Here is a 22418-nt window from a genome sequence, read left to right on the forward strand (position 1 = left end):
CCTAATTGCTTATTATTGAACTGTACCACTAAAACAAAAATGTCAGTATTATCAATCATGCTATCATATTGGTACTTTGCAAAATTTAACAAAGTATTAACACAATTCTTTGAAGAAATACACAGGTTCAATTATCAAATAAAATAATTTAAAAGGTAGGAATGAAGGGGGGGACATTTCTTCAGATCTCAAACTGTGTTATAGACCATAATTCATCAAAAGACATTTTGTTCTGGCTAAGAAATAAAGACAAAAAGACCAATAGAACATATTAAACAGAGGAACTTGATAACCCAAGTGGTTCCATAAATTGGAAAATAATTTAACAGTGAATTTCATCATACCTACGTGGTAAACTGCTAAGAAAACTGGGAAATAGACTCTGGCAGAAATTAGACTTAGGCCAATAGTTTACTTCAAGTTCCACAATAAATTCAAATTGATATGTGACCTTAATATTAAAGATCATACCATGAAAAAAATTAGAAAAGAAATAGAACATATATCTTTCACAGCTACAGATAGGAGATATATTCTTAACCACTGAAGTTTCAGAAATAAATTAAAAAGCTCTAAAACAGAATTAATAACTAATATGTATGTATGTGTCTAAGTACGTACCTTATGTTTTTAGGAGAGGTACAAATAATGCCTGTGTTAGACAAAAATATGATTATAGAATCTGGAATTTAAGTCAAGGGCCTTTGAAAAAATTTTTAAAGAATTCTATCTTCTCTCTTTCTTACCACCCCACTCCTTTAGGAAAAAAGAATAAGAAATAAATTATTTTTTAAAACAAATATACCTAATCCCCTAAAACAAATTGCTTCATTGGCCATGTTTGAAGCTCTGTGCCTCATTTTGTACTCTGAATTTATTACTTTTCTATTAGGAAGTAGATAAGGGTCATTATTCTTATATAGTCATCCTACTAGATCTTTTAATTTTGTTTTTCATCAGTTTATAAAACTTCAAAACTTTTTATTTTCATATTATTTAATTTATAGTATAAATTGTTCTAATTTTGGTCGCTTCTGATTAGTGCATACAAGTCTTGCCATATCTCTTTGAAATAAGTATTTCTCCATTTCTTATATAAAATAGTATTATACCACATTCAAAAAAACATATTTTGTTCCATTTGATGGACATCCCCATTTTTTGCCTCCATAAAAAAAATACTATAAATATTTTCATACATATAGGTCTTTTTCTTTTATTATAGATCTGACAATGGTATAGCTGGGTCAAAGGGCATGCATTGTCAATTAACTTTTTAATTTATAATTTCAAATCTCTTTCTGCAATGGTTGTTCCCATTCACAGATCCACCAACAATACACCATTATGCCAGTTTTCCAACAATCCCTTCAATATTTGTCATTTTCTTTTTTTTTTTAATCATCTTTGCCAATTTGATGGAATTGAGGACCAAATCTCTGCCTGTGAATGGAAATAACAGGAAGATCCACTGTGAATTTATGAATCAACATAATAGCTAGTCTATTAGCTACTATATATATGACTCTGAAAACTTATTTTAATGTTCATTGTTTACCTAATTTTCTTGTTTCATTTGTTATTTTATTTATATGCTCAGAATTCTGCCTTAACTGTTGATGTACAATCTCAACATTGTTATTCCTTTTGACATAATCCCCAATAGCCAAGGCAATACACCTTACAAAAATATGTTCTTTTTTTTATACTTAAGATTACAACCACTGCCTTTTTTTTCCCTGTTAGATCAAAGAGATGATGAAAGATGACTGTGTTCCTCACCATCACACTTCCAAAAATTAAATATTAATAACTTTTTCCTACTATTTGAATTTTTTTGACTGATGAAAGTTTCTGTATGTTGCAAATTTTATACAATTAAGTAAGTTGAGATAGGGGGCAAGTGATATAAGGTGATTATATTAGTAACTTCTTATAATCAACATAAAAAAGTTTAATGTTAGTTAAATTTACTGAACCACAGTGTAAATCCTTGTGACACTGAAAAGATGAGTATTCAAATACAAAATATTACTTTAATGACCAGTCCTATTATACTAATAATAATTGTCTTCATTTGAATCCTACTTGTGCTTTTCAGCTATACCAAGAAATTGAAATATGCCCAAAAATCACACGGAATATCCAGATTGAGAAGTCTGATGCATCCAATGATAATTACGGTAAGCTAATTACTTTTGAATTTTTTTTTCTCCTTATGTTTCAAAGCCAAAGCAAATCTTCCACAAACAGGCACATTTATAATATAAAGACTTATTTCAAACCAATTGAAAATCTGACTTGTAAATAATTCAGAGGAGTAAAAACCAAGAGGGGCAACTGGAAATGACAGCAAATTTTCTCACTTAAATACAAGAATTCATGGGTTTCTTATTCCAAAAAAGAAATACCTATATGTTGAATATGTGATCACCTATGGCGTAGTTATATACCTGAGCTATTAAGATATCATTACCTCTCTTCCCATTCCATCCTTTTTTCCTCAATTCATTGTCTTTTTAGATTGAAATATGTCATAGTTAAATACATAATTGTAGTGTCACCAGTATTCCCTCTCCGTAATCAATGTCTGGAGATCTCACGTGGTCTCTTCAGTTAGAAGTTTGTCTTCTATTTTCACCCCTTAACTAGCATTAGTTTCTCCATTTTTATCATGGAGGTCTGGAGGATAGGCAGATACCATCAGCTTTCTCAGGGGATAAATCTTTCATATGGAGGACTTTTTGCAGGTAGCTTATTGGAGAATGTATTGATGTAAGAGAAATACCTTGGAGAGGCAACTCCTGCAATCTTAATGTAACTCCAGTCTGGTCATTTTGTATAATCTCTTTAATGCATTATTGTAGCTTTTTGCTAATATTTTATTGAACATTTTTGCCTTGATAATTTTTTTAAATTAAAGCTTTTTATTTTTCAAAACATATGCATGGACAATTCTTCAACATTAGCACTTATAAAACATTGTGTTCCAATTTTCCCCTACTTCCTCCATGCCCTCTCCTAGATGTTTGCCTTGATAATTAATAGGTCTAAGCCATACTATATATGTGTTTACAGGTTTTTCAATATCTTCAGTGGAAGAAGAAGGTGTTCAAAGGTTGTATGTGAATAATGTGAAAGAGACAGGCCTGGCATCAAAGAAAGGTAAGTGCAAAAGTCAGTCTTTCAAACTACTCATTTTTTATTTTATATGATAAAAGATAACATAAGAATAAGATATACCTAGAGGTTCTGTGTTAAAGTAACATTTATTCATTTATTGTGATTGAGAATAATTTAATGGGTTGAATGCTAGAATTCAGGCAACACTACTGTATTTTGTGTATTCTTGTGATTCCTTTACCTTCCTGGGACTTATATTCTTTAATATTCTTTAATTGAGAAATAAAAATGTTGAACTTGGTGACACTTAAATTTCCTTCCAGTTCTAAATCTATGATCCCATGGTCATCAGAAACTCTGCTTCCTTCCTCTCATGATCCTCCTAATTCCCTCTCAGTTTAAACTTTTCTAATTCTCTAGACATGTTTAGACAATACATACTTCCAACAGCTAAGTATTAAATGACTTATCTAGGACCATTCAAATTGACCAAGACAAACAGATTGTCATGTTGTCAAGGTTTGGAGCTAAAGCTGCATGTTATTACTTCTGCTGCTTTAGTCAGGTTTGTAAATTTAAACCATTTATATCTCTGTTATATAAAAGATTCCTGAGAAGAGTAATTCTGGGAGCTCTGAATAGTAATTTCCTTGGTGATTCCTTTATGTGCCCAAAGGGGACTTTTCTCCCAGAGATTAATTTCTGGTTTGTCTGTTCAGATATGGTGTGCATAAGGTCCTGCCTTTTACATCTTCCTGTTCAAATTAAAAAACTGATTAGGGAAGTAGATCTCGAAATTTACTCCCTCCTATAGCCTTCTTACTGCGGGTATCGTATAGTTTCATCCCAAGGTGATGTTTTATGAACCCAGCTCTCTGAACATTTGGATCAGTTGTGCATAATAAAACCTAGTCCATGATGGATGAATTATTTAGCTCTTCAGCTCTTGACCATCTACACAGCATAGCGAAAAGAGCGTTGGACTTGGAGACAGAAACTATGCTCCTGTTTGTGTTCTGCTACTTAGTACCCAGATGATCTTGGGTAAATTACCTCACATTTTTGGGCTGCAATTTTCCTCATCTTACACAATGAGGAGTTAGACCAGGAGACCTCTAAGATCTCCAATTGTCAGCCTGTGATTCTTGGCCCCTATGCTCTGTTGATTTGGAAAGCTTTGTAATAAATATAGATGAAAAAAAAAATACTCCCACCATGAGAAAAACAGATCCTTTCAGAGCTGAAGTCTGATCACAGAATATTTCTGTTGGCAGCTTTGTGGAATGGTGAGGCATTTAATTTTTTAATTTGGCATCCTCTTGTCCCATCTGTGTGGGACCCCATGGCTTCACACGGGCTCAGGACTTTATCACCTCTCCTTGGACTTTAGAAATTGTATCTTCATCAATCTCCTTTCTAGTCTCTCCTGTTTCCAATTTATGCTCCCCATAGTTGCCAAAATAATCTTAAAGCGTGTCTGACCATGTACTATCCTGTTCAGGAAATGTTGGGTGGTTCCCTCTTACCTGGAAGATGAAATATTGACTTCTCAACTTGGCATTTAAAGCCTGTTAACCCAGTTTTCTCCTCCTTTTCCAGGCTTACCTCAGCTACCACCTCCTATAGTCAAGAAATGAAAAGATACTAATAAATATTAGTCAACTGCTATGTTCCCAGGCAGTCTGTTAAGCATTGGGCATACAAAGAAATTTAAAAACACCCCCTAACCCCAAGGGACTTACATCTAATAGGGGAAACAGCTTATAAATATCTAGGTACATAGATACAAAAATACAGAATGGATAGAAGGTTGTTGATGTTTGTCCTTTGTTCTTGAAGGGGACCATGACATCAGGGAGCTGATGGTATGACATGGAATTGAGGGAGGGTTGGGCAGAGTGCAAAGCACCTGCCTCACTCTCTCTGGGACGACTGGAGATGGACCTGGATTCGTTAGGAAAACTTGATCTTTTTAAGCAAAGGTTTTTAACAGGTTTCAATTTGACTGAGGCTGCACCCATTCAATGATTAAGGATAGGTACGAAATGAGACAGAGAATGGCCTCTTTTATCTGATTAAAAAAAAAAAAAATCAATCCAGGAGAAGATTCTTGGGGTTTCTGGCCAAAAAAGGAGAATTGCTATTTACATTCACTCTGAGGCTGTCAGGGCCCAGTTGAGGCTTTGTCTAGGGACCTATTGTTGGTCATTCAAAAAGAGCCAGAGTGATTTGGGTTTAAAGCATGTTCCTAGATTATAAACCCCAAGTTATTTTGAGAGGTTTCAGCAATCATCCTTTATATTCCAGGGGGAGCTAGATGGCCCAGTGGATAGAATGCCAGTGCTGAAACCAGGAGAACTTGAGTTCAAATCTGCCCTCAGATACATAGTTACTTGTTGGGTGACCCTTTATCAATCCCAATTGCCTCACCAAAAAAAAAAAAAAATTTTTTAATGATCCTTTGAACTGAGCCACCTGCTGGTAATCTTGAAAGAAAAACACTTAAAGCTGGGGAGACAGGAAAGATCTATAGAGAGAGTGGCATTTGTGCTAAGTCTTAAAGAAAACCAGGGAAAACAACCTGGGCAAAGGCATTAAGATGAGAGATATGGAGTATTGTTGTGGAGGAATAGCAAATAGACCAGTATAACCAGAAGGCACAGAGGAGAATAAAATGTAAAAAGTGGAAAAGGTAAGAAGTGTTCAGGTTGTAAAGATTTCAAACTACCAAACACAGGATTTAATATTTGATTCTAGGTGCTCCTGGAGTTCATTGATTAAAAGTTGGAGGATAGGGAATGACCTAAACAGCCCTGTGCTTGGTAAATCACTTAATCTGAGTGAGAATATACTGGTGGGAAGAAATTTGAGGCAGCAGTGGGCCTAGAGTTGGAAAGAATCAAATTCAGATTTGGCTTCAAACACTTAATAGCTGTCTGACTCTGAAACAACTGTGTGACTCTATCTCAGTTTTCTCAATTGTAAGATGGAGATAATACTAGCACCTTCCTCACAGGGTCATTGTGAGGATCAAATGAAATAATATTTTTAAGCACCTAGCATAGTGCCTGGCATTTAATAGCTCATATATAAATACTCATTACCTTCCTTTCCCTATTGAGGTGGTGTGCCCAATGTAATCTAGGTGAGAGGTGATGAGCACCTGAATGAGGGTGGTGGGTAGGAAAGAAGAGATGTTATAAAAGTAGAAATGACAAGATTTTTAAATAGATGGGATGTGTGAAGGAACTGAGGATGACACACAGATGGAGAGACTGCCATAAACTTGTTGGTTCTTTGTGTACTTAACCTCCTCACACTGTATCTGTGTAAAGGTCATATCCTTCCTTCCTTTACTCCTCCCCACAAAAGAAGGTAAATTCAAATTCTTTGTATTTTTACCCTCAGTACCCAGCATTGGACTTTACATACCATAGATTAAATTAAATTTATTTCAAGTTAGAAATGTCAAAGATCACTTACTATTGGTCAGTGGAGTGTAAAATACTTCAGTAGTTCAGCAGATTTATATGATCTAATCAGTAAAGGTGTTTCCTCCATTGGTGTAGATGACCTTGTGTCTGTGCTTTCTTGTTCTGTGCAGTGTTGATCCATATAGTCTTATATATTCCATACATGGTATCTACCCAACATCATGATCAGATGATAGATGGGATCCCATGGAGGGATTTCAAAAGTTCTTAGTCTAGCCTTCTCATTTCATGTATGAGGAACCTGAAGCTCTGAGAGTGTTACTTATTTTCCCAAAGCTACCTAGTAGGTATGTGTTAATTGAGAATTAAGAGCCCTCAGAATTAAAGAGCCAATGTTCTTTTTATTGCATATCGCCTCTAACTTTTTCATCCTGGATATTCATATTTTACTAACTCAAACACAAAACTTTTTTTTTGCTAAAATCACTATGAGCCACTGGATTGTATAAAAATCCTGATTGTATAGTCAGCCCCTCTTTCATCTCTTCTTGAGTCTTGTTGGAAGGGTGCTCAGTTTTAGATAGGAAGAAAAGGGAAGAAAGGGAAAAAAGAAAGAAATAAGAAGGAGAAAATGAAGGAAGGAAGGAGCTTTTATGATGCATGTACTGCTAAGGCATTTTAATTTTCTTTTTTTCTTTTTCTAATTTCTTTTTTTTTAATTCATTTGATTTTCATAGCAATTCTGTGAAGTAATGCTATTATCTCCATTTTATAACTGATGGTATTGAGGCAAACAAAAATTAAAGTGATTTGCCTAAGATTCTATAGTCAATGTCTGAAGCTGGATTTGAACTCAGGTCTTTCTAATACAGTTCAGCATTCTGTTCTTTGTACCACTTAGCAGCCAATAGATAGATCATTTATTAAGTGAGTCCTATGCTAAGCATTGAGTACCAAAAAAAAATTTTCCCTCATCTCTTTAAAGAATAATTACAAGGTAAAACTCAAGTTATTATAAGTTTTATTCTCCTCTAATTTGAAAGACAGGTAAATCAGAGGTGGCAGAGACATAAATATTTTTATCGATGTTCCTGAATGTAGAAGCCTTCAGAATAATAACTAGCACCTTGAACTCAATTTGCTTTTATTGCTTTTGGCAGCAATAATGAGTTTTAAGAAAAAGTTTGACTTGATAATTTTTTAAGATAAATAGGAGAAACTTTTTCCTTTTCAGTCTTTTCCTCTAAAACCTGCAATAGAGCTCTGTTTTAAGTTTTAGTATACTTTCTTTTTTTTAATATTTTAATTGCATTTGCCATGATTTCCAAGATCTATCACATCTTTGGGTCTTGCCTATTGTTGCCTCAGGATAAATTTCCCCTGAGGAGCATGGAAAAAAGCATTTAATTGATTTTTCTGAAATAACTAGCATTTCCTCCCAACATATTACATAGTAGCCTACATTTTATCTTCAGAAACAAGATAATGAAGTATTAGAAAGGAAAGAAACTTGTCTAGGTTGATTGGACCATAACTCTTGCAGAAAATCACATTTTTTCTTAAGTGGTTCTATGATTTCCATTGGGTGTTTAGAAATAGGAAACTCAAGGTTCCTTCCTTTACCAATGCAGATTGATACTTACTTGATTAGTTTATATAATATCAGATATGAAACTTGAATTTAGGACTTCAAAGCTTTTGATTCTACTTTCTTCATTCTATTATTACTTCATACAGAGGGCCATCTCTAGTCATTCTGATTTCTCTCTGGCCACTGAACCCAGATGGTTGTGGAGGGGAAAGTGAAGCAGGTAATCTTGGGTAGCCCTCTTTCACTCAGCTCCAATTCACTTGCATGTTGTAGTGTCATCTCCTAGGTATCATGGTCGTCTTTGAGATTGAAGGACAAACAACAACTGCTTTATACAAGTTTTATATTTCTATAAATTCTTCATATTCATAAGGAACAGTAACATTTCATTATGTTCATGTACTACTATCATTGGACAGGCATTTTCTTTCCATGTTTTTATTATTACAAATAATGCTGTTCTCTATGTGTGTGTATGTGTACATATATATGGGTCTTTTCTTGCTGACAGTATCTTTCTTGATCTCACTGGTAAAAACTCTGGGTCACAAGGTGACAATTTAGTAATTCTTACTCAATATTTCAACTAGCAAAGTGACTGAGTTCCTGCAAGTGCTTCTGAGTCACTAAATCCAAGGAGTATAAATTTCTTGTAATATTGCATTGAAGTTAGCATCCCTGAATAGTTGAATAGGGGGTGGGGTTGGATTTATCATCATAGTACCCATTTTGCAATCCATTTTTCCCTTGATTCTTTCTTAATAGATTCCTCCCCCACCTCCCCAATGTTATCACTTAAAAATACAGCATCAAATTTTTCATTTCCCATTTCCTTGCTTCTTTCCAATTGAATATACATTTTTCTGCTTTTGTTATCTATCCATTTTTCTTCATTTCTCACCTTCTTCTGCTCTTCTGTACCATATTCTCTTTTCCAAAAATCATGTTGCATGTATTGTACAAGACTTAATTATTTCCATAAGACAATGAATCATATCATACTTTTCTGGCTAGGAAAATGAGCGGTACTGTAGAAGCTTCTCCTAGAAACCAAGATCTTGTGACTACATGCTTTGGGAATTTTTTCAACCTGCTTCTGAAAGTAACCCAACCTTTGCTGAGCTATAAAAATGTATTCAATACAAGATCTGATTATGAACAATCTAGGACATTGGTACAAAACTATTTGTCATTTCTTTCTGTGTTAAAGTGGCACAAAAGGAATTTCTCCAGGAAATTTTGAGTGCTTCAGTCTTTGTTCAAAAGCGATACTTTACTGATTTCAGTAATTGTGATACAATTAATTGTCCCATATCCCAGGATTTCTAAACCTTTTTCCACTTATGTCCCTTTTTAGCCCAAGAAATTTTTACATAACCCCAGATATATAGGTACATAAAATAAGTATACAAATCAAACATTTACTGATAATAAATTATAATTTTGCAGCTCCTTACATTCAGTTACAATATCCCATAAGGCCCCAAACCATAGTTTAAGAAGCTGGGCTATATGCTATAAAGATAACTGTAGCAAATCAGCCTGCTGAATAATCTCTGATAGAATATAATCTTTTTGCAAATAGTTTTTATCTTCTTGTCCCTGGTATCTAACAGAGTACAGAGTATCTACTTTATATAAGCTTCTTGATTTCTCGGTACACCCCATAATCACATTTTCTTTGCAATCTTTTCCCAAGGAAATTATAAAAATTGCAATGAATCCAGTGTTTTTTAAAAAATAATAAGTTACATAAAATCTATTTTAAGATTAGTAAATGATGGTTCATCAGTATTTTAATCGTATCACAGAACATGGTAAAGTTTGTCTTAATGGACTGTTCACAAGAAAATAGTTATTTATCAATATATATTCTAGATTGGAGTGCCATTGACTTTGTTCCCATCTACCTGTGTTTCAGTCATTTCCTGATGCACCTTGGCATGAAAGCCAGAGTTCTTGGATGATGTGCTCTAACTGCATGTTTTTCCTAAAGCTGAAAATTTCCATTTTGCATTGGCAGGCTTGAAAACTGGAGATGAGATTCTTGAAATCAATAATATAGCTGCAGACACCCTCAACTCATCCATGCTTAAAGATGTCCTTACTCAGCTGTCACTATGCCTTATAGTACAGACCTATCCTGAACTAGTTGGAGGCCAGAAGCTGCTTGAGAGCCCCCCTCATCGTGTGGACAGCCTTTCAGATTTCAGTGAAAACCCATTTGCCTTTCTCACCAAAAATCCAGGTATGTTTGAGCAAGCTTCTTAAAGATTATGGGATCTCAGAAGAATTTCCTTTAAAACCATGATGGGTCTTTAGGGATTCTCCAGGTGATCTAAAATCAAACAAAAAGATGTGCTGGCTAAGCTGCCTGCCTGAGATTCAATTCAATTAAAAAAATATTGATCAATCACCTACGATGTACTTGACCTGTTTGAAGAAAGAGAGCATTAACAAGAATGGAAAAGGTGATGGGAACTGAGCTGAGCCAGAGATTTTAAGGTGAGAAGAAAATGCATTCTAAGCATGGGAGGTAAGGCTATATTCTGTACAAAGGCAAGAAATGGAAGATGAAATGTTAAGTTTAGAAAATAATGGTTCTATTTGATTAGAACTTAGAGTATATGACCCTGAAATTAGTCTGGAAAGGGTCTTAAGAATCAAATTAAGGAGGGGCTGCGGAACTTGCGTTTTATCCCAGAGTTACAGGAAGACAAGACATCTTGATTGCTGAATTCAGTTTGCTACTGGATTGTATCTCACAGGTTGAATATCTAGAATAGTTCATTTTGATGACCAAGAATTGGAAACTGAGGAAATATCCACCACTTGAATGGCTAAACAAGTTATGATAAATGAATGTGATGTTCTTTAAGAAATTATTAAGGAGCAATTTCAGAAAAGCTTTGGGAAGAATTGTATAAATTGATGCAGAGTAAATAGTTGTAGGAGAACAATTTATATATTTTTTTAAAATGTAAAGATAAACAACATGTAAAGATTTAAGAACTCTATTAGTCATGATTCCAGAGGCTTTTTCTGTGGTATAAAATGCAACCCAACCGCTGACATAAAGGTTATATATAGATTCAGGGTAGATTTATGTTAAAGTGATGTCAAGAAGTTTTGAGATGAAGATAAAGGGAGAAAATAATATAGCAAATATTTTCATTTTTCTTTGTTAAGAGGAAAGATTGTCAACTAAGTGTGAAGGGAGAGAGCTATAGGAAACTTAAGGAATGAAGAAAATGTTTGAAACAGCTTTTCACTTATAGAGCAGTAACTACACTTACTACTTATTATTACTGTAAAGTACACAAGTTCTTAGAGAGTATTTTATTTCACTTACAGAGAAATAGACTGGTAGCATTGCTGCAGTGAGGACAAAGTTAAGATTACCTAACATAATTTGGTAGTGTACCTTGTCGGAATATTAGGAGATTCCCGTTTTCCCAAGCTAAGATCCAGCAAGCTAGCTGGACATAACAACAATCCTTTGCACTCACCCTCTGGATGATCTCAGTCTCTGGCAAAATCACATAATTGTTGTATTGCTTTGACCAGCACCAGGTATGCTCTGAGCTCAGACAAGCTCAGACAAATTCTGGTGGTGAAATCCTGCTCTGAATCAGACTTGTCACATTCTTACTGTTGCCCCTCAATTTCAGTCTGTACAGTTCATTGCATAGCCATTGGCTTAAGTATCAAGATTTAGTCTCTCTAAAATGGTCCAGGTACTTGGGACAGGCCCCAGCACATGTGTATAATCTGTCTCCTTGTTTACAGGTCATTTCCCTCTCTTTGAAATTAAACTTTTGTTTGATTTCTGACTCTCCTATCTTTAGCCTCCTCTTTTCAATTCTCAGAGATTTACTAATTTTGTGACCTTGGGCAAGTCACTTAACCCCAGTTGCCTCACAAAAAAAGAAAAAGGAAAATAATTTAAAATTAGAATTTTTCAAGGGCTTCTGAGTAATATAATAATGCATCAGGGTAATGAAAAATAAAGTTTGTGCACATTTGAACTTCCAGCTTAGTGATGAGATTAGGAAGAAAGTGAAATCAAAACAGAAATAGTGGTCTGTGAAAATAAGGAGACTTAAAGGGATTAGAAGTCTGGATGAAAGTGAAAAATGTTTAGGGAGGGGCAAGGCACACAGAGTGAGGAAATGATAGGAAATTATGATCTAATAAAGCAAGGATTTTTGACTTTTGTATGTGTTGTTCACCTTTGGTAGTCTGGTAAAAACCCTTCTCATAATAACATTTTAAAATAAACAAAATAAAACAAAACATTCAATTATAAAGGAAAGTAATTATATTGAAAAATAACAATCAAAAAAAAATTTCAAGGCAGTCAAGGTTAAGTGACTTGTCCAGAATTACACAACTAGTAAATCTCTGAGGCTGTATTTGAAATGAGGTCTTTCTGACTTCAGGGCCAGTGTTCCGTCAACTGCACCACCTTGCTGCCCCTATTAAAAAATCTCTTCCACTTCAGAGTTGGTGTTTTATCCACTACACCAACTAGCTGCCTATAAATATGTTTTTAAAGCAAGTTCTTATACCTCAGGCTCAGAATCCTTATATCAAAGAAATGTCAAAAGTTAGGACTGTTTGTTTTTTTAATTCTTTTTAAAAATTAATTTATTTATGTTAATACATACTGCTTTATGAATCGTATTGGGAGAGAAAATCAGAACAAAAGGGAAAAACCATGGGAGAGAAAAAAGAAGCAAACATAACATATGTTGATTTATATTTAATCTCCATAGGGTTTTTTTTTTTTCTGGATGCAGATGGCATTTTCTGTCCAAAGTCTATTGGGATTGCTTTGGATATTATTATTTTTAATAATGAAAGTGGGTAATTCAGAGTGGATAAATCATCCCTATGTGGCTGAAATAGTAGAGGGGTAGGTCACAGCACTTGAAGAAATTCAGAATTTGGAAGATTAGAGTTTTTGAGAGAACATTAGCATGGATGTTGAAGTCTTAGTGTAACAGGAGCAGTTGTGGAGGATACAAAAACAGGCAACCAGGTATTAAGCTTCTTTACAAAGGAGGGGAGTATAACTTGGTAGATGATACAAAGAATGATCATAATAAGGGTTGGATAGAGATGATCCAACTTAAAAAAGAATACAAGTTGCTGAATGATGGTAGCAAAGGCAGGGTCTGGATATGGCAGTGAGGAGCAAAAAAAGTTCCAATTCTTCCTTCTTGTGATATGAGGGTGTGAAAAGAGATTCAGCCAGTACTGGGGAAGATAGCAAGGGATGCCGTGTCATATGTGGAAGCTGGTACTCTGTGAGAGCAAATAAAAGTGTGAGAGGAAATGGTAAGGGGAAATTTGTTAGTTATTGAACAAGAATTCTAGAGGTCACATTAGAATAAATGAACAGAGTGAAAGTGGGACACAGGAGGATGGGGTTGAGGTGGATGGAAGCATTAAGAGAATGGGGACAATATATTCCTAGACAGCCAGCAATTCAGTTACACAGAAATAGGCAGAGTAACAAAAGATGGTGGAATTTTAATAATCATGGAGTAAGTGACAGATGAATTAACATACTCACAGGATACATTAACAGTAGGAAAGAATGCAATTTGGAAGTCCAATTAGGATGCTGTCCAGGTGATCCATGGAGAAGTCCTGAAATAGAATAGTGAAGAAAAGAGAATGTGTATAAGAAATGTTATGGAAGTAAAATTGACAAAACTTGGCAACTAACTGAACACAGACTTAAGGAGGTAGGTAGAGCTAAAGATGATTTGAATGACTGGAAGAAAATAGAAGAATTTGGAAGAATAATGGATTTAGGAAAGAAGAAAGTAAATTCTGTTTGAGACATATTGAGTTTGAGGTGCCAGTAGTAAGTACCTCTAGAAGTAGATGTCTGGGAGTTAATTGGTGAAGGAGATCGTAAAGAGAAGAGCACCCAGGACAGAACCTTGGAGAAAACTCAGGCTTAGCAGGTGGAATAAGTAAGAGAACTGAAAGAATATAAGATCATAAATCAAGAACTGGAAGTGAGGAGACTGAGTTCTGGAGAGCCTAAATGACTTCTCTAAAAGTCACCAAGGTATGGACAAGGGTGAGGGATTTGAACTAAGGGCCTATAATATCAGCTTCTTTCTATTGTATTATTCTATGGATTGTCTTAAAAGCCAAGGGAACAAGGAATATCTTGAAGAATGACATAGTTATTAATGTCAAAAAAACTGTAGAGAAGTCAAGACAATGAATATTGTGTGCCAGGAACTATAGTAAAGCACCAGGATTACTAATATAGGCAAAAATTTTGATCCATGTCTGTAAAGGACTGAAACTCTTGAGTTCATGCACTGAGGTTGGACAACCGAGCACTTAAGGCTAATTACCAATTGGACAATACTCTATAAGCATATGCTTGGAAAATGGCCCTTCTCACTATCCTGTGCTGGCTCGATAATTGGTGTATATAGAGAATTGTACGAGGGACTAGGGGGTGGAGTAAAAGTAGTCAGGGTCACTTTGGCGGTAGATGAGGAAGATGAAGGTTTCAGAGATCCTGCATCCATCCAATTCACTTCTACCTCTAAAGACAAAGAATAAAGACCAAGGACTTTTGCTTATCCTGATTTCGGCTGATTCTAAGGTATCCAGGGTTCTAACATGGTCATCACACATGTCTTGAAGGAGGAGTAAAGGCACCAATTGTAAATGACTTTCTCAAAGAATTTAGCCATAAAAGGAAGGAAAGATGGTCAGTTCAGTAAGAGATTTCTTTTTAAGGTTGAGGGAGACACGGACATGTTGTAGAAAAAAAGGAAACAACCAGTAGAAAAGGAGATTAAAGATTATCAAGAGTGGGGATGATAGAGGGGGCAATTTTCTGTGGATGATGGATTAGAATGGGGATCAGTATTGCATATGGAACATTTTATACTTTTGTACAAGTCTGGAATGTGCTCCCTAATTTTTGCATCTTTTTAAAAATTTTATTTTATTTTTAATTTATGGAATAAAACAAATATTTTTATAACAGTATAATTTTTAAAAGACGACTGCACATGAAACTGCAAATCTGTTGTGTACAATTTGCTATTATATATATATATGTATATATATATATATACAAATATATATAAATATAAAATTATCATGTCAGTTTTCCTTTGTTTTCCCTCCACTTATTGCTCTAGATGGCTATCAGTATAGGGGTGTGTGTGTGTGAGAGAGAGAGAGAGAGAGAAATCATTTTATACATAACTCTATTTATCAATTCTTTCTCTGGTTGCAGATAATTTTTTGCATAACTACTTTTGTAGTTAATTTGGGAATTTATAATAGTCATTTTGACTCATATGACTTATTCACTCAAAATTATTCTTAAAACAGTATTGTTACTATATATAACATTCCCTTGGTTCTGCTCATTTCTTCATCTTAACATCTCTGACTACCTTCAAGCTTAACTTAGATTCTAACTCCTATAGGAGGTCTTTACTAGTCTTTACTTCTAGTTCTTTAGCGCTCTGTGCCTTCTGAAATAATTTTGTATATACCTATACTCCCCAGATTAGAATGTAAACTTTTGGAAGTCAGGGATTGATCTGATTTTGTACCTAATTCATTGCCAAAAATTTACTAAATGTTATTAAGTTGAATTATTTTGGAAAGCACACTTGAAATTTTAGCCTGCTCAGCAGAAAAAGTTGTTAAGCAGAAAGTTGTTAAGCAGTCATTCCCATCCTCTTTTTTCTTTTTTAAAAATTGTATTGTTTGCATGACCACACATGTATAATTTATATTAAATTTCTTGCTTTCTCCATGAGGAAATATGGAGGAACGAAGAGAGAGAACTTCAAACTCAAAGTTTTAAAAAACTTTAAAAACTTTTTAAAAATTAAAGTTAAAAATTGTTTTTACATATAACTGGGGGAAAATAAAATACCAAACAATAAAATTACATTGAGAACAGGCTTCTTGAGAAAAATGGCCCAAATTTATTAAAACAAAACAAAACTTTTCTTTTATTTGGCCACGAGGTGGCACCTTTGTGCCAGTGAAACCCAGTTTTCAATTATAGTAGGTTTTGTTAATACAACTTTTAATTAGAAAATTGAATCAACATTGTTTAAATTTTTTTTCAGAATTTGTCACACATCATACATATGTTGTTCAGAAAAAATGGTGCCCCATCCTACACTTTTTGTTGCCCAAATGTGCAGTGCAGCCTTTATATAAAATTGTGGATTGATGAGGCTTACTTATATTTCAATTAGTTTTGTAATGTACTAGATGGAATATACATCTAAATGGGTGCTGTTCTTATATAACTGTATGTTCCCTAATGATACTGATGTTACTCAAAATAATTTTGGAGCTCCTCTTTTTAAATTACCTTTGGAATCCATAGTGCATTCTTTGGAATATCCTTCATGCAAATACATTGTTCTTTCTTTTTAGGATAAAATTAAAATAATAGTATTTCATTACATTCAAATACCACAACTTATTCAGTCGTCCTCAAGTTGATGGGCATTCCCTCAATTTCCAATTCCTTTCTACCACAAAAAAAGCTGCTACAAACATTTTTGCATATGTCGGTTCTTTCCCCTCATTTGTGATCTCTTTGGAATACTAGCTTGTGTTTTTTTAGTGTATTGGAAGCTCAATTTCAATGAGTATTGTGATGCAGATCTAAAGTTAGGTGATAATAGCAGCAGACAAAACCCCAAACTTGAGAGTCTAGAGGACCTAAGCTAGAAGCTTGTCTCAGATCCTAATTATGAGATCTTTACCAAGTCATTTAGCATCACCACCCCAAGTCTCTGTTTAAAATGAAAATGTTACCCCCTTCCTAACAGAATTTTTGTGAGGATCAAATGAAATAATATGTGAAAATGCTCTGCAAACCTTGAAGGTATTATATAAATGATCACTAATAATTAGGGCAGGTATAGCTTGTAGAAATAAAAAAGTATTAGTCCTTTTGTACTATATTGTGACCAGATTACATCTGGAGTGTTATTTGGGGCTATTGATAAATTGGAGACAGACCAGAGGAAGAACATCCAGAATAGTTAAGGTTCTTGAATCCATGCCAGTGAAGAAAGGAAAAAGGAATAGAGATACCGAATCTGCAGAAAACTCCAGGGAACACAGGTTTATCTTGGATGTATTTGTAAAATTGTTATATGGAAGAAAACTAGACTTGTTTTGTTTGGCTCCAGAGGGCAGAAACAGATTGTCACAAAGTGGAATGGGCTGTGGCTGGATGGTCACTTGTTGGTATATTCATAGAAAGCATTCCTCTTTCACATGGGCTGGACTAGAGAATTGCTAAGGTCCCTTTTGTCTCTCAAAATATATGGGTTTTTTTTTTTTTTTTTTTTTTTGTTTTGTTTTGTTTTGCTTACACTTTCAACAGGGAATAGCCTTTGCTCTGAGCAAGTCAGAAGTGCTGAAATGACTCCTGAAGAGACAGATGTACGTGACTTGGAGTCCTCTGATGAGAGTGACAAAACAAACAAGGTGAGAAATTTTTATTTTTAAATATCTGCTTTGTGCCAAGCACTGTGCTAAGATGCAAATAGACAGTACTTGTCCTCAAGTAACTTAAAAATCTAATGGATAAATCTCTTGTGATTCCACTTTAACTGACATAATTTTTTGGAATCTGTAAATGATTAGAGGTGTTTTTTCTTAGGAATAACCAGATTCTTAAGGTGTTTCTAAAAGTTCTAATGCATTGTGTAAATTATAATTGTGATCTTATACACAGTTTGAAAAGTTCTGTATTATTAGCACATCTTCATTTTTTTCCTGTACATATTCTTTATGCATATTCCAAAAAATAATGAAATTTTCTAATCTGTCTTCCTCTATTTGTTTATATGTCTATATAGCTCTCTTTACATTTTAGCCCTTTATGCATATTTTGTTTTCCTTCTATCTATTATTTATTAGCATCCTTCTTAATAGATAAGCAGGTAGTACAGTTCCTAGAATGTGGTAGGTACTTAATAAATGTTTATTGATTGACTGAGCATGATAAAGAATTCAGAAAAGTTATATACATATGTAGGTTTACTCTTGGTATTTGTTTTATTTTTCTACATTTTGTTTCCTGTTCTTAATTTAAAAGAAAGATGAGTAGAAAACTTCAATAAAATTCTCTTTATTGTGAGGCCATCATGACTTTTATGTGTTAGTGGTTTGGGGGAGAAAAAAGATTATCCATTTCTGTTGTAAAACCTCTAGCAGAATAGCCAGCCACACGTGGACACCATCCTCTACAAAAACCATAAATGTTCTTCTATAGAGGAGAAATTATACTTTTCTTATTAAAAACTACATTATTTGACAGATTGATGTGACTCAATTATTTCCAAAAATTGTGAAGATTTTGAATCTAAATTTCATTTTGACTTCCATTGATAAATACAGATATTCAAATATATATACAAGAACATGATGAAATAAAAATGAGTTTGCAAGCTAAAACAAAAAAGTATGATTTTGTAAATGATAGTACATATGTTCATAAATTTTATTTGTAGGTTGTCACCAAACCATATAGTTCTAATAACTTTATCTTAGTGAGTCTATCAAGGAAACAATATCAATACTTATAATTTTTAATTTGATATTAATCTATCACCATGTCATTTTTGGTTTGCAGAGATATCCAAAATGATGAAGTCTCCCATTCACTTTCACATGACTGTCTGCCTCAAGACAATTTTAAATAGCATACATAGAAATCCTGAAAAAAGTCACATTACAGTTCTGGGTTAACATCCCAGAAAACTAGCAACAAAATCTGTGTCTCTTTCCTGCTTGACTATTCCCCAGAAGAATCATTAAGATTTCTTCTAGACATCTATATTATATCTAAACCAAATGGGAAGTAGAAAATAAGTTCTCATTCATTGGGAGAAAAAAAAATAATCACTTTCCTTGAATAGATTTTAATCCGTCAGTTTAAATCAATCAGTCTACCTCCAGGGATCAGGAAAGATAAAACTCCAATTTGGTTGTCATCTTTAACTATTTCCCTAAGAAAAATCTTTTTGGCTTTTCTGAGGGTTTTTCCCAAGAATTCTGAAAAGGGCTCTAGAGAAAAAAATTTACTTCTTAATATTTTGATAATTTAATATGAATATAATATTTAACAGTTCTAATTAATAATCATTAACAAACTTACTAAATGCATACTTTGTGTCAAGTACTGGAAATAGAAGAAGAAGCAAAAGACAGTCCCTTCCCATTACAGTTCAATGAGGTAGATAACATACAAAAAAAAAAAATTTACAAAACAAGCCAGATCAAAGGTAGTAGAAGTAAAAAGGGTAGAATTTTAGTTGGGACTTAAAGCAAACCAGGAAAGTCAGTAGCCAGAGCTGAAGAGAAAGAGACTTCTCAACATGAAGGACAGTCAGAGAAAAAATCAATAGCCAAGAGATGGAGTATTTGCTCATGGAATGGCCAGAAGGCCAGTGTCATTAAATTGAAGAGAATGTGGTGGGGAGTAAGTAGCAAAGTAGAAAGAGACTATGTTATATAGAGCTTTGAATACCAAATAAAGTTTTGATCTTGAAGGCAATCACTGGAATTTATTGAATGGGTGAAGTGGTCAGACTATTTAGGAAAATCAGGACATATTGGAGTGGGGAGAGACTTGAGGCAGGCTGACCCACCAGCACAGACTATTAAAGTTCTCCAGATATGAGTGGTATCAGTGTCAGAAAAGAGAAGTGAGCATACTCAAAATATGTCAGAAAAGTGAAATAAACAGGTCTTGGCAACAATTGCATTTCAGAGTTTGGAACAAGTTAACAAATTGGAGAATTATTAGCATAGAGATAGCAATTAAAATCCATGGGAACTAATGGGACCACCAGTTGAAAAACAGAGGGAGAAGAGGAGCCAAAAAAACAAAAAACAAAACAAAACCCTGAAAGACATTTAGGGTTAGAGGGTCAGATCTAGGAAAAGAGACATAGAAGTAGCAGTCAGATATCAGGAGAACCAAGAGAGAAAGGAATTCTAAGAACCTAGAGAGGAGAGAATATCAGTGAGAGGATGATCAACAGTGTCAGAGGCTCAATGAGAATGAAAATTGAGAAAAGACTATTAGTAACTTTGGAGAGAATAAGTTTGGTGGAAGAAGGTGAGAAGACAGATTATAAAAGGTTAAGAAGAGAGTGAGAGAAAGTGGAGACATCTATTGTCCTTTCTATGTATGCATCCATATTTCTAACATGGATTTATTATTATGCAATTAGGTTAAGATTAATGTAAGTTTGAATAATGCAAAATTCAATTTGGTGTGAGTTATAAAACGGTATCAAGTCAAATTATAAAGTGGTATCAGATCATATTTCACAGAAGCTAAAATTCAATTAATGTGACACATGCATGCTAATCAAAAGTTTTAAATTACAACACTGTCCATCAGCCTACATATGCTTATTGTATGTACATGGGATATACTGTTAATTTTTTTTAAAAGATCCTCTAACAAAATGGACAAAAAGAAGAATAATTCAAATGGAAACACTGCTAGTATAAAAAGAAAAGGCTTTATCAGAAGGTTGGATTTCCAATACTCATCTTAAGTTCAACATGTCCAAAACTAAACTCACTACAACACAGTTCTGCAATTGCATATTTTTGTAGGTCTTGTAAGCTAAGAATGTCTTTACATTTTAAAATCAAGTTTTGTTGTATTTTAAAATCTAAAAACATTTTTAGCTTGCAGACCTCATAAAAATAAGCTGTATAGATTTGACTTGCTTTAGAACAAAAGCTTGATGTAATGGAACAACACAACTGAAATAGGATTACATATCAGAATGCCTGAATCTATGGTATGGAATATTATAAAACATTTAGACAAAATCAAAGAAAAAGGTAAAGCTGTATCGAATTTTGTGCCTTGCAAACAACAAGAAATAGAAGTGTTTTAGAAATGAAACATCTTTTGGCAATATGTGTTGAAGAAAGCGATAAAAAAAAAAAAAACTGCATTCATGTTAGCACAGCTGTTCAGACAAAAACGTCAAGATTATTTAGGGCAGTGAAAGAAAATGTAAATGAAGTGGATAATGAAACTTTTTCTGCAAGGATTGGTTGGTTTGATGTTTATAAAATCTATTTTAATTGCAAAATGTTAAAATTACCAAAGAGGCAGCTAGTAAAGCTGAGGATACTGCAACTAAAGATTCTGATGTTTGGGGAAAAAAATCATCAAAGTAAGTTGTAACACTAGTCAACAAATTTTTAATGTGGATGAAATTGGTTTCCTGGGGAAAGATGCCTTCCAAAATTCATGTTTCTAAGAAAGAAAAAATCCAATTTGGATTTAAATTCCCCAACACTTTTATTGGGAGGTAATACAGAAGGGGATTTTAAATTAAAGTCAGTCCTTATTATGATTGTTCCATACTCCAAAAAGCTACAACCATTGATGGTTTCCAGTTCTTCGGTCATCAAAAGCATAGGTGATTAAAGCTGTTTTTGAAGATGGGTTTTCAAATTATATTAGCTTAGCTGTTGAATAATATCACAAAGACCACATCACACTTAAATTAATACTGATCTTAGGTAATGCCCTAGTTCTTTCAAATATATGTGGTTCAATTGTGACAATGTAAAAGTCATTTTTTCTGCTTCCCAAGACAACTTCTTTATGGCAATCATGAACCAAGGAACTGTTGCAACATTGAAGGCCTAATTCCTTAAGAAAAACATTTAAATAGACACTTGCTAGAACTTTAGGTACCTTGCAGTTTTTTGAACTAACTTTTGGAAATATTCTAACATCAAATATGCAATCAAAAATGATTCATCATGGATGGCAACAAGTAATTGCAAATAACATGCATTCATTATGGAAGCTCATTTTGTCACATTATACAAATGTATCTCTTAAAAGATGAAACTGAAAGAGGAAAAAGTACTCTCTCCCTCATGGCCCCCATGTTTGGAATGTGGATAATACTGATGAGATTCATTCGTATCTTGTATTTTATACCCTTCCACACACACAGATGCTCATTTTGTGAGGAACTGAGTGAGTTGCATAGAATATGCTCTCTCCATTCCAGATGTAATGTTATATTTACTCAAAATCTTTATTTTTTTATGAATTTTTAAATATTTTTATAAAGGACAACCACCATCCTTCCAGGTTTGCCACCTTAATGTTATCTTTGGCTCTTTACTTCTACTTACTCACATATCCAAGTAGTTGCTAATTCATATTATTTCTA

The 22418-nt window shown here is 33.9% G+C and overlaps 1 protein-coding gene across 7 annotated transcripts in view; it reads left to right on the top strand.

Annotated features, from left to right (window-relative positions):
- Positions 1 to 22418, top strand: part of TIAM1 (TIAM Rac1 associated GEF 1) — a 271388-nt gene that overhangs the window by 222191 nt on the left and 26779 nt on the right. For all 7 annotated transcript variants that reach the window (XM_031959302.1, XM_031959296.1, XM_031959299.1 and 4 more), the window contains 4 exons: positions 2102 to 2183; positions 3079 to 3165; positions 10172 to 10396; positions 17570 to 17673. In XM_031959302.1, coding sequence (XP_031815162.1) covers positions 2102 to 2183; positions 3079 to 3165; positions 10172 to 10396; positions 17570 to 17673 — 498 coding nt within the window. The remainder of the gene's footprint in view (positions 1 to 2101; positions 2184 to 3078; positions 3166 to 10171; positions 10397 to 17569; positions 17674 to 22418) is intronic.

Source organism: Sarcophilus harrisii, chromosome 3, assembly GCF_902635505.1.
Source record: "Sarcophilus harrisii chromosome 3, mSarHar1.11, whole genome shotgun sequence".
NCBI classification, from domain to species: domain Eukaryota; kingdom Metazoa; phylum Chordata; class Mammalia; order Dasyuromorphia; family Dasyuridae; genus Sarcophilus; species Sarcophilus harrisii.